At 38.3% G+C, this 19,391-nt stretch overlaps 1 protein-coding gene across 1 annotated transcript in view; it reads left to right on the top strand.

The window, feature by feature from the left end:
* Window positions 1-19,391, top strand: part of PRKCH (protein kinase C eta) — a 667,780-nt gene that overhangs the window by 393,953 nt on the left and 254,436 nt on the right. The window contains exon 6 of the mRNA XM_078660335.1: window positions 16,753-16,882. Within this exon, the coding sequence (XP_078516461.1) occupies window positions 16,753-16,882 (130 nt within the window). The remainder of the gene's footprint in view (window positions 1-16,752; window positions 16,883-19,391) is intronic.

Below are 19,391 nucleotides of genomic sequence, written 5' to 3'. Positions count from 1 at the left end.
CACCTCTATTAATGCTCACTTTACAGAAAATGAGGGCTCAGTGTCTGATGTGGGCACGCTCTGGGAGGCCTTCATGGTCATCGCATTATCACACACCCCAGCATACTGAAGTCCCTCTGCACACAATTATAGAACATTGAATGAACACTACACACTCTTGAACAGGACTATGAATCCCACCCAGACCCCATACCCTTGCGGCCATACGTGAGAACATCACTAACTTCAAAGACATAGCCAATCAAGGCCTCACTTACTTGTCCAGACTTTATGAAGCAATAGCATATGGGGAGAAGGATGACTTGAAGTCACCCTGGACTCAGACACACATTATCTAAATTGTATCCCAGGAGGGCACTAACTCTTATGACACTCCAGCTATTCTAGTCAGCTTTACTCATTTCTGTGTGCAACTATATGACACACGCATGTCTACCTCAGCAGATGACTGCAGACTACTTAGGAGGTATTGCACTAGCCTGACTGTCAGCAGGACAAAGGGAATACCTATCCCAACCTATTGCAGTGGAGTAAATTAAGGAAACCATTGCTAAGCTTCCCAATGATAAAGTGCCAGGCCTGAATGGCATAACGAGTGAGTTCTATATGGAATTTTCACCTATCATTGCTTGGCACATCTTTGCCCTGTATTCCGAAGCATATGTTAGAAGTATACTACCACCCTTTTTTTAGAGAGTCATTGATTACTGCACCTCTAAAACCCAACAAAGCACCGGAGAGTTGTGAGTCATACCAATCACTGTCTCTAATAAATCCCGACGGTAATATCCTGGCAGAAATAACAGCAACTCACCTATGACCACTCCTTTGCCGCTTAGTGCTGATCAGTCGGGATTTTTCTCTGCTTGATATTCATGTTGCTACACCAGCTCTCCTTGCCTGCAAAGGTGATCCTCTTGGATGCTGCCAAGGATGTTGATTCCATTGAGTGCCCATACATATATACTGTCTTGTGGCACATCGGGTTTCCAGCGAGCTTTCTGCACTGGATTCAACTACTTTATACTAACCCAGTTGCTCGAGTGTGCATTAATGGTATGATATCTGACAAACTGCATATCCACAGAGTCATCTGCCTGGGTTGCCCCTTATCCCCAATCCTATGTGTGTTCGCACTGGTGCCACTTGCATGTATCCTCTGTCAACAGCAACTGTATGCAGCCTCTGCACTAAAAATCATACTGCGACCCCAGGGCATAGCTCTGTATGCTAATGACATGGCAATTTATGTGAGAGATCCTGCCTCACACCTGGGGACCTAACTCTGAGAATATTTAAGGTTTGACCGCTACTCAGGCCTGGGGATGAACTAGTCCAAATCCCATCCCTCAGACTCCCAGCATTAAACCTCATGAGCTAGACTTCCCTTGCCTGAGGAGTGTAGACCCGGTGAAGTACTTGGGGATCTGGATTCATATAGACCTGAACCTGGTGCCCCAATACAACTACGGCAAGGCAATGTTATGACTAGAGGACCAGGTCACCAGATGGTCCTGTATGCCACTGTCCATGGTGGATAGAATTGCTATTATAAAAATGTTGATATTACCCAGGTTTTTCTGTCTGTTTATCAGCATAACATTTGCGCTGACTCAACACTTATTTAGGGTTCTTCAAGCACAATTGATTATGTTTTTGTGGGCAAGAAAGCAATCTCAACTCCGGTGGGCAACGCTTACTTTACAATCCACCCATCTGGGTTCGGAGCACCAGACATGGAACTTTACTACCTCTGCGCGCAGGCCCATTTCGCACACTACTGGCACTTCCACCATGACTATATCCCACATTTGGTGATTTAACATGATGCTGCCAGCCCACTCCTGAAAGCTGCTCTTCTACCTCATACATGTACCTGTGCTAATAGATCTGAATTTAACGCAATTCACAGCACTACGAGGGTGCACAAACAAGCTTTCCATATACGCACCAGCACTCCCCTAGCTGTTCCATCTGACTATCTCAGTCACACAGGAGCTGCGCGCACTTGAGCTTCTTGACAAGGTGGGTCTGAAAACATTGGGTGACATTTACACTGGAGGGACATTTATAACTCTGGGGGACGTTGCTTGCACACAATGCCGCACCACCTTGCTGACGTTCATATACTTCCACCTTCAAGCAGCAATGTGTGCACTGTTCCCCTGTCATCCTTTTGAACCTCCTACCCTACCGGCACTGAACACACGGCTATCCAATACCACATGTTGGGGCCTAATTACCAAACTGTACGTCTCGGCGCCGGGAGACTGACATGTGGCCTTAAACCCAGTGCTGGACAAATGGAATGCAGTATTGGACCAACCACTAGAGGTATCTGAATGGACATTTTGTTGTTCGCATATGAGCATTCTTAAGCCTAACTGTAACTTATGTATAATATATTTCAAATACCTCCATCAAATGGACTACACCCTGCTATTTTAGGCCTGTGTGCGGATTCAAATTGTTTACCGTGCGGGGCACTTGATGCCGATTTCGTACACTTGACGTGGCTGTGCCCACGATCCACCAGTTCTGGGTGCAGGTCACGACCACCCTCACTGAGATGTTGCTAGAGCCTATGATGTACCAGCTTCACCTGTGCCTCTTTGACCTGGTTAATGACCCACAGCCGGCAATACTCAGACTGGTAGCAGTGACCTTGTTGCTAGTCAAAAGGTGAGTGGAGATGACTTAGTGGAAAAGGGCAACACTCACTTGGAGTCAGTAGTTGTCAGATATGTCTTACTGTAAAGGATAATTGGAACAATACGCTGAAGAACTACCAATACTTTCATGGCCCAAGGATATATGGGGCCCCCTCACCACTTACTTAATCACGTTTCCGGATCTTACCTAAGGGCGTGTATATATATTCAATACTCTTGCAATGGTCATTGTATCCTTCACTGGTATTATGTGGGTGAATGTAACTGTGGCTGTATCACTGTATTTCTCTTATGTGGCACTATTACTTAGTGTTAAATAAAAACAACTTAAAAAATTAAAAATATCCAACTTAACTATAAGTTAGGATTTTAATTTGGGATTCCAAAGACATCAAACATGAATCAGTTACATCTTTCCATTTGGAAATTGCGCTTATAAAATGTAATAATGAAATACCAATGTTATACTTTGAGAGATATAGGCCTTGCATTAGTGAAAAACAAATGTAAGAATTTCTTACTACCAGGACATGTAAAACCTAAAAGTACATGCCTTGCTTTTTAAATACACTGCACCTGCCCTCTGGCTGTCCAGGACCTACATTAGGGGTGACTTATATGTATTAAAAAGGAAGGTCTGGGCCTGGTAAGAGGCTTAACTTGTCAGGTCTACATGGCAGTTTAAAACTGCACACACAGGCTCTACAGTGGCAGACCTTAGACATGTTTAAAGGGCTACTCAAGTGAGTGGCACAATCAGTGCGGCAGGCCCACTAGTAGGATTTAACTTACAGGTCCTGAGCACATGTAGTGCACTTTACTAGGGACTTATAAGTACATTAAATATGTCAATTGGGCATAAGCCAATTCTACCATGTTTTAAGAAGGGAGCACAAGCACTTTAACACTGTTTTGCAGTGGTAACGTGCACAGAGCCCTAAAGCCAACAAAAATAAATTCAGTACAAAGGGGAGCAGGAAGGCAAAAAGTATGGGGGAGACCCTGCAGAAAGGACCATTTCCAACAATTATTCTGTTCTGTTTTCCCTAAAGTGAGAAGGGATCAATAAGGGGAAATATTTATCAACATGTTAGATTTTTAGATGCTAATTGTCATCAAAGGAATGATATAACCTCTCTGTTTTCTTTTAAATATTCTGAGCTGCAGAATTCTGTAAATCTGATTCACATTAAACTAATTCTAATATATTTGTGCAACAAAATTACCAACTGCTTTTTGTTGTCTTGAATTTTGCATCACTAATTATACTTTTTTCTTCATAGCAACGTTTTCATTTGAAAGCGCAAGACACAAATGATTTAAGGGCCAGATGTACAACCATTAGGAAAAAAGATTTCCTAATTGCGATTCTCTCAGAATTACAATTAGGAAATCAGTATTCCTAATGGATGAAACTCATTGAGTTCATTTTAGGGATTGCTTGTGGGTCATAAATCGACCTAACTCAGAAATATTAATGAGGTAGGTTGCAGTTGCGGCCCATTATGTATCACAGACATTACAGAGATGGCTGGCTCCTGAAGGCAGCAGACCACCATGTCTGTGATTGTTTTTAAATTAAGCTATTTGCTTGGGGGGGGGACTTGATGCATTTAAAAAGTAAAAAAAATAAACCTTGAAGTTTCACTGTTTACTAGTAAGCAGTGGTCTGTGGGACCACAGTCACTCTTAAAAAATATGGGCATTCTCTAAGGGCAAGGGGTCCCTTGGGGACAGCTTTCCCATTGCGAATGGGTTACCACCAGTTTTAAACTGGTGGTAAAGTTTTTCAGTTTTACGACCAGAGTTTGGTTGCAAAACAGTAAGATATACTATACTGATTCAGTATTAGGAAAGAATACCCTAAATATGCCCCTTTAAAGTTGCTGAGCCATATTTTGTATTTTGTATAGTTCAAAAAACATTTATTCAGTCGCAAACTGCCAGATTCTGCAAATCAGGCCATTTGTGACCGGAGTAATGCATTGTACATCTGGCCCAAAGTGGTTTGTGGTAAGGTTGATGGTGATGGTGTGACCATGTATTATGAAAAATAAAATAACCTCTGCATTTAGGTCCATGACTTTATGAAAGAAATCAACCCCGGGCTTCCTTCCTCGAAATGCTCATTGAGCTCCTTGGTTACTTGCAATATCCTTATAATGTACAGATTGGGGTTCTTTAGACCATATATGTACTACAGAATCAGGCTGCAATCTGTTAGTTTAAAGTATGCTCCCCATAGTTAGTAAGTGGGCTGCACAAATATAATTTTTATTTCCCTGGTTAGCAAATTTTAACTCAGGCTACAAATGTGCCGATTTGGCAGACATGAAGTTGGAGAATCTATCCAAGGATTTATTTTAATAAATCAAAATCACCATTTGTCAGTGGTAAATCCATAGTTCATATTTTAAAGGGAGAGGAGTTGTAACATTGATTTTCTTTTCAGTTTGTTCTATGCTTTTCTATTAAATTGATTTATATGGAGAATCATTTTTTAAACAACAAGTTTGTTTTTTGTAAGGAGGTTGGTTTGCTAAAGTGGCGGTTAATTCACAAATTGCTGCAGAGTCCAATTAAAATGTTTGCCCCTAATACTAACACTGTTGAGTGTGTGAACTTGCAAAGCAAAATCATCTAGTAGAAATAAATTCTTCTGGCGGCAACCAGTACATGTTTGAACGTGATTGATCTTTCAACCCAAAAGAAAGTTATTCGAGTATAGTGTACCACTTAACAAAGTGCATCAACTACCACATTTATTGTATGCACCATCAGCCCAACCATGATACACAATGAGTTTACTGAGAAGATAGCTACTGATGGAGGCCACCAGTCCATTGAGATTCCACTCTGGTCCCTTTATACACTTAAGTCCTTTGTCTTTCAGCTTGAACAGGCAAGCGCTGCAAAAGAATATCAGCAGAAGCAGTTTTTCTGAGTAGCATAAAGGAGTCTGATGTTGGACAAAAGAAATTGATGAGGATAAAACGTTTGGAACCGACTCACGTTAGTGAATTATGCAACCTTTAAATCACTGTAGTTAGGAAAATTAGAATGAAGAGAGTAAATACTTGAATAAGGTGAACTTATGCCAAACAGCATTTTTAATATTTTCATTGTTTCCACTACAACTTATATCTTTGTCAGTTTGGTACCACACACTGCAAATTCATATCATAATGGTGTTTCTTAACTCCATTACAGAGTTCTATTTCCGTAAAAATAACATCAAGAGCTAAGCAAATGTGTGCATAAAATAATTACCAATTCCTTTAATAGATCAAATAATCATAGATTTTTCTAGTGGAACTGATGAAAAATAAACTTTTTAATACACAAATGATATAATAGCAATATCATATGAGTACACTGACTTGCACCTATATTCAATGTTGGTGGCTTCCAATGCACAGCGCGTTTTGCCCTCCGGCCTCATATATCAGTGTCAGTCGTAGTTAAACTTAAATGTTGCATTCATTTACATAATTTCTGGGGAGAGACATATTAGCACATGAGGATCATTCCTATGCATTACACCCTGCCATGTTTATATGCATTTGTTTATTCAGGATTTTTCATACTGCTGCCTATACCCAAAATTGGAGTCAGTGTGGTAAAAACTCCAGATTATGTATCAAGAGACACTATTACCTAGGGCAGTTGTATAGAAAAATGTCTCTCATTAATCAACAGACGAATACAACGGACACATTCACTATCACTATGTCATTCCGATGTTACTCTCCAGGAAGCCTAATAAATTAGACTAAAGCTGCTTTGGAAGGTGAAAGAAAGCGAGCAAGAGTGAAAGTAAGACTAAGGGTGAGAATAATCAGCAGAGATTTGAGGTAGCCCAAAATCAACCATTGCAAACATTGTGTGTGATTCATTAGGCAAAGCTGTACCAGGAAGGCAGAATGCAAACACAAAAGGCTGAACTCCTTTTACAGAGCTCCCATTGGAGAGAAAGAAGTGAGCAGTTTAGGTTTGTTTGGGCCCTTCCACGTGAGTCAGTCTTTCCCCAGCTTTTGATGCTGGTGGGTTCTTTAAAAAAAGAAACCTTCTATAGAAGGAACTTCCACGTGATCTTCAGCAACTTATCTACTGCCTGGGAGGTAATCCTATTCCAGCATTAGTCATTACTGACACTATCTGCAGAAATAAACATGATTAAGCTTAGAAAGGACAGCCTGCAAGTGAAGAAAGAGAGACTAATTTTAATATATATGTTGGAAAAACAAATAATATGGCAAGTCTGTATCAGAGAGACAATGAAAGAGTAGATCAAAGAAAGCCTAGACAAAACAGATAAATAATTTGGTATAAAATGTCAAAACAGTGGGCAACTCATAATAATATTCAAAGCAAGTTTTAGTGAAGTACAGTTAAAGACTCAAGAATTGAGCATAAATAAAAATGCCAACCGGACACCAAAACACATTTGAGAGTAAAATTCAAGATTCTAAACAAGAATGTAAAGGCTAAAATTGTTCATCACACCTGAGGACCAAGATGGAATGAATTATTTAGCTCTCATTGTTAAATTGAGGCCTGAAGTGGTTGTGGAATTGAAATCCTGGTAATTGGGTCTTGGAGTACAAAGCACACCCGTTGAGTTAAAGCTTGGTGTTAATTAATAAGACATGTCATTCTTCCATTCAAAAGACAAACTCGTTTTTCAAAAATATGGCTTCTTCTTCTTTACAATAAGGCATGCCTGGCTACAGATCACTGCAGTAAAAACATATAGGACCTTATAGAGAATGTGTGGGAGCAATTTTACAAGATGTCTGTGGGTGGTGCAACACAAGAAAGTACATTAAAAATTACTTACACAGTCACTCATTAATGACTGTAATACTTTAAAGATGTGCACAAAATTTAAAAAAACATCATTTAGAAATGTGACATTCTTAACTGAGATCAACATTTATACTGTGAAACATGAATATTCTCAGCATTGAATCCCACCCTAAGGGAGTCACCTACTTTATGAAAAACGTGAATCACTTCTAGGTAGTCTTCCATCCCTCGATAAACGATTCAAATAATGCCATGTTCTATTTTTCTGGTTAATAAGGAACATGCTTCCACTTGAAACAGAACAGAGAGATTAAGCAGAGTTGGTCTGACACTGGCAGGAGATGGGTAATTGCCAATTCACGAAAGCCACTTTACTCTTGTTATAATCTGTGGACCCACTTGGGAGATTAGAGATTATTTGACAATTAAATTTAGAGTTAATGTTTAAATAAAATCACCTATTCTTACATGTGGTCGTTTTAGTTTGATTTTACCCTTTGTATTGGACAGACCAATTGATTTCAAGGCTAAAATCATACTTCAATAACACATTGTCATATAATTATTTAACTAGAGTTTGTTGATTTCTGGAGGTGAGATTTTCCATTGATTCTGGCACATACTTTTCTGCCTTTCAAGAGGTTTCAAATAGTGGATAGATTGAACTAGATAGAGTGATGACATAGGTTATTCTTGTAATCTTTCAGGAAGCAAATTAATGCCCTGAAAAATAAGGAAGAATTGCAATTATTTTGTTGTATTGTTAAGTTAAAGGGTATGTTAGACCTGGCAAAACAACAAGGGCACATGTTTGATAGATCTGATACCACTCTTTCTTCAAATTAAACAAATGTTGTATGTGGTGATAAAATCTTACCTCTTGGGAAAGAGTAAATATTACCTTACTAAAAGAAAAATAGAGGCAAAATAGTGTTCCTCATGATAACCAGTTTAGAGAGGGTGAGATAAAAAAGAACTTGGCACCAATAATTTAGGACAGTACCTCTGGGCAGTAGTCTCTTTGGCCTAGGGACCTTTTTTGGATTGTTGTGTGTCTCATCAGCTTTCATTTGCAGACAATGTCTGACTGAAGTAGTCCTCAAAAGCCTCCTGAGACTTTCTACTAAGCTCTAGTGCTAGATGGATGATTACATTGAATGTTTTGAACCATGGCATGTCAACTTGTGTTAAGATGGAAATAGCAGAATGGTAAGAACTTTGACTGGTAGCAAGCATTGGGGTGAGAACTGTCAAGCCTTTCTAGAACAATAGGCAGTTGATACTCAAGTGGTACTCTTGTTGCGTGAGTAAAAAGTAAATGTATTCATGACGAGAAATTGCTGGGTGCCGCAAGCCCAGTGTACTTCAGGAGCACTCTAAGGAGAACATGGACTTTTATGGCATGCTAATTGACACAATTGAGTAAGAGTGACAAACTATTAATAGTTTGATCATACGGGTAATGTAAAGACAAAGGCATTTGTTTTAAAGGCTAACTGATATTACCCAGTGTTCAGATATTCTTTGAAATTTGTGGAATACAGTCTGGTGTCAAAAATGTGTAATATGATTATCCTGCTACCTCTCAGTTCTAGTTTTAGTTAGAGCATTCCATCCATGTTATCTGTGATGGGCTGAGTACTCTTCCCAGAGAATACAGAAAGAAAGATTGTTAGCCCATTTTACTGGTCGTAGCTGAGGAGAGCATTTTCTCTGTATTCCCTTACTCTTTTCTACAAGCCTGATGGTTGGAAATATGGGATTCCTGTATAACTAGGGATTCAGTGTTAACCAAAACAAGCAATGTCAAAGCAAACAGGTCTTTATAACATGATGGTTTTGCCAATATTTGTCTGTAAAATGTATATTGTTACATTATTCAATTGATCAACCAAATGCACTTAAATGTAAACTCTTTTTATTATAATTGCATTTGGTTGATCAACAGAATAATGTAATCATGTTTCAAACATAATCAAGTTTAATAATGACTGCTTGCTTTCAATTAATTATAATATTGCTTTTGATTCCCGAGTTAACTTAGCCTGACATTAGGCCTTAGCTGAAAATGTCTGCTTTCACACAGCAAGTATGCTATGTTCTATGTGTTTTTATGTTTCTTGTTAGCTAGAGAAAGGCTTATTGTATGTATTAAACTGTTGATAGTGAGGCCTGGGAGGAGAACGTTGGTAACCGGAGCGGAGCTGTGATAGTGAGAGAAAGGCTTTTTTTCATGGTGTACCAGGAGGATGAAACATCCAATGCCAACAGATGTGTGCCTGACCATGAGGAGATGGGAACTTAGGGAGTATGTTGATGCCTCTCAAATGCATGTTATACAATTGGCTTTCAGTTCAGTGCTGGGAATGAGGTATGGATGTTCTGGCAATTGTTTGTTTTGTTGTATTTTTAATTGGTGTTTCATAGCTAGTAAATCAGACTTCCTCCTGACCACGAGTGAGAACAGTTTTCGCTCTCTCTGCTGCGCTTCTCCGAGTGTGAAACTTCATGCTGAGCACACTTCTTATTTCCCTGACCTTCTACTGAAGTCAACATTATGCTAACACCTTCTATGCTCCTCTTTACAGAATTTTAGTTCCAACCTATGCTTAGATTAGAAAGGGAAAGTTTCTTTAAGGAACACCTTCAAGCAGCAATTTGTTTCCTTTGCATCATGGCTGTTTTCTATTGTGTAGCTTATTTTTTGTGCCTTAATTTATCAGCACACTTTGGTCCCAAGACCATATTGTTATGCCTTCTAAACGTATTCCTGCTTTCCATGTATATAGGTTGGCTTAACGTTTTGAAATAAACCTTCATGGATGAATTCATATAATCTTTGTCTTCCTTGTGGAGTCACATGGGCTTCACGGAACTGGAAATGCATTTCTGAAGTTAGCTGCCTTCCATCACTTCAGGTTGACTAAAAAAGGTCTATAGGACCAATGGGGAAATATGTTTGAAGATTTCACTAAGAGATTGATGTTCAGATACCCATGTTCCAACACTGCAATATTGCCATACTTGGAATGTGCAGTGCAGCACTTATCTGCGGGATTGGCATGCTTGTAGAGGGACAGATTGTTTAGGGCTGGTGGATAGCAAGATGCCAGCTTTTTCAGCTGCAGCATTACATTTCCGATTTTGGCTGTGTGTTGTAAGCCAATGGTAAATAAAAATATAAAATTTTCCATCACTTCAGCAGAGACACCAAGAAAATCTCTTTCCAGTTTAGAAAAAAATGCTTGATTCCTTTTCAGTACTTATTTCCTTTACTAATGATTATTTTCACTCACTTTCATCTCTACATTTTCTACATTTCAATATATCTGCTTGACATGTATAAAAATTGTTCCTAACCACTGTCGCTGGGTGGACTAGAACTATGTTGTGGTCAAAATATCATAAAAAATATATCATTCACTATATCAACCTTATCACTACATTACAAGGTATGTTTAGGAACCTGAATGTGGAATTAGGAATTGTAAATATATATTTTTCTTGACGAGGTACTGGTAGAAGATGGAGTGGATGCAATAGTATTTCAAAATATTGACTTCAATGTAGTGGGATGCAACCCTGTGGTTACATGCATATTAATAGAGTGATATATTTGTGAGTTATTTCTTGTGGGTTATTCCCATTCTTTCATACAATTGTCCTCTGTAATGGTGTCTCTTGATACACAATCAGGAGTTTTTACTACACTGACTTCAATTTTGGGGATAAGCAGCAGTATGAAACATCCTGAATAAACAAATGCATATAAATATGGCAGGGTGTGATGCAAAGGAATGATCCTCATGTGCCAATCTGTAACTCCCCAAAAAGTATGTAAATGAATTCAACATGTAAGTTTAACTACAGCTGACACCGATATATGAGACCGGAGGGTAACACGTGCTGTGCACTTGTGAGCCACCAACGATCAATATAGGTAGAAGTCAGTGTACTCTTATGATATTGCTATTATATTCTTTATTTATTGAAAATTTTATTATTCTTCCGTTCCACAAGAATTTCTAGAATAATGTTTTTTTGTTATGATTATTTGATCTATTGAAGGAACTGGTAATTATTTGATGCATACATTTGCCAACCTCTTGATGTTATTTTTACAGAAATAAAACTCTGTAATGGAGTTAATAAACACCATTATTTAGGTCAATTACACAGCAACAAGGGAACAGCCAACCTAAACAGAAACAAGTTTTTGTGATGCACCTCCCTCTTTATGCAATATCCCTCCTTATATGAGACAACAGAGCCTTAAGCTCACACTGTGTGCAACTCCACTGTCCCTGCTGTTCCCCGGGGGTGGTTAGAACAACCAGAATAAACTTTAACAACTGTAGGTTGCACCACCTTATTAAGAAGTCCACAAAAATAATTGTGCAAATGTCCATCCAATATTGAGAAAAGTCAAAATCCTTTATTCTTCTTGTCAATATCCCAAAAATCTTTACATCCAGCAGCCAAACAGCCAACGTGTTTCGTTCTATGTGAAGAACTTCATCAGGTCAAGTCAAGACTTTATTTCCAAGTTTCAAACGAACGAAAGTAATCTTCCACTATGGTTATTAACTGCAACTTGCCACCTCATTTATGGTGACAGCAGGCAGAGACAACATTTGTCTCCTTTGCCTATAACAAGTGCTCGATAAGACTAAAATCTGCACACCAGAGAGCAAGCAGTGTAAAGGGCAGATGTGCCAGAATCTCTACATCCAAGCTAGGTAGCGTGAAACCAATGATTTCATGTGTCGGATGTATAGCATGATCTCCTTATTTTGAAAAGGTATGGAAAAAGGCAGTCGGCCTGACTTATTCATTGTGAAAATCATGTGGTGCAGTGATATTTTGAAAAATTATAATACACAACACATTTATCGATAGAGAACACGAAAAGTTTGAAATTTTACATTAGACACAATATATATGGATACATGAAACAGAGACATGTATTGGAAGAACCATGAAAGTGTGTTTTTAAAAAGTGACATGAAGAGAAAATACGTAGAACAATATTAATACATATAAACAAGGTTGTACTAATGAAAATTATTCTTATTATTGGAAGTTTATGCTAAAATGGAGTGGCTCAGTAATATGGTGCCTATTGATAATATGCATCATTTAGAAAAATTGGCGCAAAAATATGTAAACAATGAATTAGAAACATGATATTTTCCAGACTGATATTAGAGAGATTAGAATATAAAAATACTCAAACGAGATTCGAATTTTGGATTTTGAAAAGCTTGCATTTATGAGATTAATGTGAGAAAAGTATGTCATTTTAACATTAAACATTTCATATAATAATACTCATGAAAGTTTATACATTTTCATGTGAATTGATTTAAATTCATTACAATTAAGGGAGAGTTAAAGCTTATTTCATTTAACCATGCAATGCTAACTTAAAGGCCTTTCTTTCTTCTTTTGAGATGCTATTTCATTGATTTTGTTCTTTTCCGTGATTTAATACAACAGATTTTTCTATACAAGTGCAATGTAACTTTGTTCTGTACCCTACTGTTCCTTGACATGTTTTCATTACTTTTTGAATGTTCATAGCAAAATGTTCCTATGGGAATGTAATTTTAACTATGACCTTAAATTCACAACTTTGTATTTCTTTTTAGCAAAGTCAGGCCTATGTGCACTTGCAAAGTTTCATTTCTCATGACAGTCATGGGAAACCAGCTTGATGTTTCATTCAATTTAGGTGACATGATGTGACCATAGCCATGTGAAGGTCTTTTGATGGTGGTGCGATGTTACACCGCTAGAACTTTATTAAAGAAGAAACCCCAAAGGAGGGGCAATGCATACTTTTTTGCCTTTTACGCAGACCTTTATTCATTTTCTTTCATAGGCTTTTACTCTCTGAGATGCTTTCCAATGCATGCTACATCAGGTTAGGGATGAAGATGCTACTCGACTTTATAACTCTTTACTAACTTTGGACTGTCTAGTCTATGTTACAGTTGGTGGCATATAGACTGAACTTTATGCCAAACTTTCCCTAAAACTTTATGCTAATGAACTCACCCTTAATGGAGCCTAATTTAATTATTTCTATTTCCTTAGAGATTGAGCTGTTAGTCTACAAGATATCCTTCTGCCTATTTGGTGGTTGGACTCTGAAATTCAGTGACAATTTTTGATTAAAACACCTGCTTAATTGCTTCGCATTGTTATTAAAGCTGATATATTACTAACTGATCTGCTGAAGCAATTGCTGATTATGATGAACTTTGCATCTTTAATACAATTGCTCATATTTTAAATATTTTTGAGCCTATTTTTGAGTCTTGTTGATTTATCATTTGATTGTCATTGATGATTTATATGTTTTGTAGAAAGAATCAGCAAGCTCTGACAGAACATTAGGTGTTGCTTCTCTTAGTCTGTGTAGAGACTGCAGAGTTGTTGGTTAGTATAATTCTTACTCATCTTAACTTCTTTAGAAGGTTGGGACTTCCAATTGCTATTATGTATATACAGTAAGGTTATGAGATTGGTGTATTTAAATTTGATTTCGAATCTGTGCCTTGGCTGTCAAATAATGGTCGCCTAACAGTGAGTTTAATCTCCCTTATTTCCACCCCTGCTATCATTGGAGAAAGATTAATCTGAGGATCATGGCTTTTGTGGTAAATGAAATTGTACTGATCATCTAATCGTAAACGACCCAGTATGCTTAGAGGTTTAAATGGGTGTAGATTAAGTAACAAGACAAAAGTATATATAAGTGGACTTCCGCTGAATCACATGTCTTGAAGAAAAAAGGTCTGTATTGGTAGATTGTTATTACACTGTGGTCACTAGAGGCATTTTGTTACACAAATTTGTACAAATTACCATAGTAAACAAGTCTTTTGGTGTTTCTTCCCTTCTAGTAGCAGATTAGCATTTAAGTAATCTTATTAGGAACTTTTATGGGAAGTTGTTTTGGTTTGGAAAAATTTGCTTTATACCTATTGTTAATTTATGAATGTCTGCCAGATGTTTGCTTTTTGGGAAACCTTATCCTCAGTAAAGTAGGCCAGTGTTGGTTATACAGAAAAGCCAATGATGAAAGCTGTAGGCTGAATTGATGAATTGGGAAAAGTTATGTCCAGTGCAGTAGATCAGATCTATTTAATATGAAAAGGTGCAGTGACAAAGGCAGTATGCTTGACATATTTACAGTGAAATAATAAGTCAAATGTATTGGCTTGGGACTGAGAAGTTCTCACTAATTATAATTGAATTGAATGTATTGTTTGATGTCTATGAATTTGTTATTTAATCCACTTTGCCCAAGTAAATTCACAATGGTGATGTTCATTTAGATCACTCAGTAAAGTTGATTGATTGACATGTTGTGATTACAATAACCAGAATAATCCTCAACTGATTGTAAATAAATTGTTGCAATCCTGTGAATGTATTGACTTGAATGAAGTAGCATTGAATTGATGGCTGACCTAAAGGTGTTTTTCTGACTGACCCAACAGGCCCTGCCACCGTGGCCTGCTAAGGAGAGACCTAGTAGTATAAAAACCAACTGGTCTGCATGCATAATGAAGGCCCACAGGATGGGACTTAGAGTCCCAGCCATAAATATTCCTCAGCTTTCACCCATATGTCCTACTCGATCTGCTCTGTTATGCTGCTTGAGGTGGGGCAAGTAGGATACAATAGCATATGGCCACTCACATACACACAGATCTGTTCCCCACCCATCTCTATTCTCTCTCTTGCCCTCACTCTCACCCTCGCTCTCTCTCTCTCACACACACACACACACACTTGCACAGATAGACACAAACACCGCATAAAGACACACCAAAGGGGCTACAAGGTGGAATTTCTAGTGCCAGATAGCAGCATTCCACAAACTTCCACTCTCAATCTGTGCCACACAGTGGGGTTTCTGACTGCATCTCTGGTCCCACACAGCCCGACTCCTGAAGCTTTCTCCCCATACAATTTTCACTGGTACCTGATATGCGTGAGCTTAGGAATGAAAAGCCTGGTGTGTGATTACAGATGAACCCAGGATTTATCCAGTGGGATATCTAGTGGCATTCAACAGCATTTCTGAAGCTTCTTCCCCACTTTCAGTAGCAGTCTGCTCCTCTTGTCTGTTTGGGGTATGTCAGCGAAGATAAAAGCTGGGCCAAATGCAGGCTCATCCAAGTCTGTCAGAGCCCGTAATATTCTGGCTTGTGCCTTTCCTCATGGATTTGTTTTTCAAGTTTGGGTATCCAGCATTTGAACTCCACACTGATGTAGCAGCTCTTGCTTCGACAGCTAACTACCTAGTCAATGTCTACCTGATATATTGCTGTTACTATATTTTTAATTAGTTGCTGCTTTGTTTACTTATTATTTTGTTGTTATTTTGTTGTGCTTCCAGGAGGTTATAAGAAATACACTGTAAAATGTGTATCTTTTTTTCAAAGTCATTCTCATGCTGCACAATGTACACTATTCTATTGTTTTATAAAATCTACAATATTTATGTTTTAGGAAAAGTTTTTTGTTCTTAATCTGAAAGAAGTAAACAATATTGTGATTGGCTAGCAAAATATTGGTTCACAGAGGTACGTTCATACTGATGATAGTTTTTGATTGATCTATGATGAGCCATGACCAGCCCTTTTTGATAATTACTATCGGTTAAAGACCTAAAATTGGTCAACATAAGTTGTGAAAGCTTTTATACATTATATAAGTCAAATTTAGAAAATCCCTCACTCTAAAGGTTTTATGACAGAATGTCTTCTACAGAAATATCGTCTGACATAAATATCTTGTAAAAAATATTTTTTGCAAAAATGCCATCCTGTTGGTTGTAGATTTTCTATCGTTGGGGCTATGTTTTTCTAGATGACATTGTGGACACAATATTAATGTCAGGGGACATTCTGTAAAGGAACTCTGGTACCTCGACCCTTGAAGTGTGAGCAGAATGATTATTATGGTACAAAAGACACTAAGTGCCATACCCACTCTTACACTGGGGACCACACATTAATTCAAATTTGAAAGTATCCATTGCCATAGCGTTCCAGAAAAGAAGAGAAACAACTGTTCACCATCACCCTCTTCTATTACACAATTTTATTATTAAGATTATTAGTAGTAAGAAGTTTTGTTGCCAAATATTCGGACAATTCTCAACATATGTACCTTTCATTGTTCATATTTGAAGACTTTGTACATATTTCCATTTAAAAAAACTAAATGGTTTTGCATTATTTTTTATCAGGTTTGTGACCAAAGGTTTGGAATCAACCTCCCACACAAGTTTAGGGTTCACAATTACAAAGCACCAACATTCTGTGATCACTGCGGCTCTCTACTCTGGGGAATAGTAAAGCAAGGACATCAGTGCAAAAGTAAGTCTTTTAACAATTATTTTTGACTATATGTATGAATATCTGTTTGATTCTGCTAGCACCACAATTCTCTATAAAACAATTCCAAAAATTACCTATTGAATTTCACATAAATGTACATGTCAATTAGTATCTTACCCTAAATATGTGTTACACAGCTGTAGGTCTATGTGAGGACGGTTAATCTTCCATGGCACAAAGTAGTGAACATGTCATTTTCAGGATACCCCTTGCAATAGCATAGGAACACTGATTCATGAAATAGTCAAAAAATGTACTACTATATTTGGGTTAATTATCAATTTTGAAGTCGGTACTATTTGGTAACTGCAACTGTAGGAGTTTTCTGGGAATAGTCCAATGTGTAATTATTTATGCATGCATAAATGTTAACAGGTACACATTTATGCCTGTGTAAATTTACCACTCAGGTATATTTGCATTTGGTAGACTGTTTGTTTTTCTCTGCAAGGAAGATTTCTACCCAGGAAAAACTACTTTCAGAGTGAGGGGCAGGGTCGTCAGCCGCCCAGCAGGAGGTAGAGCCAGCATTGTGGAAGGCAGGCACAGCCCTATTCAGGCCCAGGTGCTATCTCCTTCCACCACTCAAGTTGCAAATGCAGTCATTCAGACTAGGGCTGACTCAGCCAGCCTCCTGGGGAATCCCCAGCCCCTGTCACTCTCAAACCAGACAGTCAATACACAAACTTACCAAGGCACACAGGAAGGTCAGACAAGAGAACAGCAACTTTCTAAAAGTCTTTCCCAAACTCCTCCTTGTGCACATTGGTCACCCCTATGGAAGGCCCAAGGTACCCCCCTGGGCAGGGTGCAGTGTATGTGAAAGGTAGAGCATGTACTGGTGCAGGTGACATGCTCTGGTAGTGAATTACAGCCATTTTCGTTTTTCACTATTGTAAGGCTATCTTGCTCCATAGGTTAACATGGGGGATGCTGGCTACAGTAGCTACCAGCATTTCTTCCCATAGGAACAAGATAGGACATAAGAGTCTAGTATCCTTGAACTCAGAATTTAATAACACATCTTTTAGGAAAGGTTGTTTTTGAATCCTGTGTTTGAGAACAGCACTTTTATAAAGTTGCTGTTCTCTTGTCTGACCTTCCTGTGTGCCTTGGTAAGTTTGTGTATTGACTGTCTGGTTTGAGAGTGACAGGGGCTGGGGATTCCTCAAATATCATTATAGGGCCAATATAGGCATCATTGTACGGCCAATATAGGCATCAGTAAAATGGCTGTTTTTTACCATAAGATAGAAAGGGGACTGTGTCCTCTATGAAGTTACAAATATTAAGCCTCCTAGATATCATTTCTAGGCCAGTCTGATTAAGACTTACAGTACCTACTAACTTGAAAAAGGAAGAGAATTACAAAATGAATCACTCAAGGAAACAGGTTATATATAACTGGATATTTTAACATATAGCATGTTCCCAAGGAATTTCGCTGTTCATTCCTCTCCGGAAGGTGTCAAAGACAAAAATCCAAAACACCTCCCATTTCTTTCTAATGGCTAAACCTCCATGGGTGTCTGGAGTATGAATTTTTTCAAGAATACGCCATGTAAAGTCTTCTGCTTTATGGCCTTTGTCTAAGAAATGTTTAACCATTGGGGCAGCAATTTTCTTTGTCCGAATCGCCGAACGATGTTCATTGAGGCGTGTTTGAATCATATGCGAAGTTTCGCCTATATATCCTAAAAGACACGGACATTGTATAAAGTAGATAACGTTCGACGATCTACAGTTACTCATTTCTTTAGCAAGTGTTTTGTGTCCATTATGGGTAACTTCCTCTCCTTTCAAGATATTGGTGCAGGAAGAGCAGGAGGAGCAAGGAAAAGTTCCTTTAATGGGTTTATTCGTTATAATCGACCTTTGAGTCGAATTCCCTTCAGTTGTTGAGGTTTTAAAACGTGAATGGACAATATGTTCTTTTATATTTTTGTTTCTTTTATAGGCAAATAAGGGTTTTGCCAATTTTTGTTCAGTGGAACAGTTGCTGTTCAAGATATGCCAGTTAGAATTTATGACTCTTTTAATTTTTGCATCTATTGTAGAGTGTTTTGTGATACAGACAACCTGTTCAGTTGGTTTCAGGGTTTTAGATTGAAGTAGACAGTCTCGGTCATAATAGCGTGCGCGTTTGTATGAATGTCTTACCAGTCGGTGGGGATATCCTCTTTCAATAAATTTGCTTCTCATAATGAGGGCTTGTCGATCAAAGTCAGCTAAATTGCTGCAATTTCGTCTAACTCGCAAAAATTGCGAGAAGGGGATGCTGTCCTTTTGCGACCTGGGGTGAAAACTGTTGTAGTGAAGCAGGGTGTTTCTCGCTGTAGGCTTAACATGTAGATCTACCTTCTGCTGGGAAGCTGGAAACCAAGATTTAAAGAACTTTGCTACAGAAAAGTTATTGCATCGCTCGCTGCGGAGCGCATCCCCGACAGTGTGCGGAAATTCCCGCCACTACGAAGGGCGAGATCGCCGC

This window comes from Lissotriton helveticus, chromosome 9 (genome assembly GCF_964261635.1).
Source record: "Lissotriton helveticus chromosome 9, aLisHel1.1, whole genome shotgun sequence".
Classification (NCBI taxonomy): Eukaryota; Metazoa; Chordata; class Amphibia; order Caudata; family Salamandridae; genus Lissotriton; species Lissotriton helveticus.
Note: the sequence above shows the minus strand (reverse complement) of the source record. Positions and strands in the feature narration are given on the sequence as shown.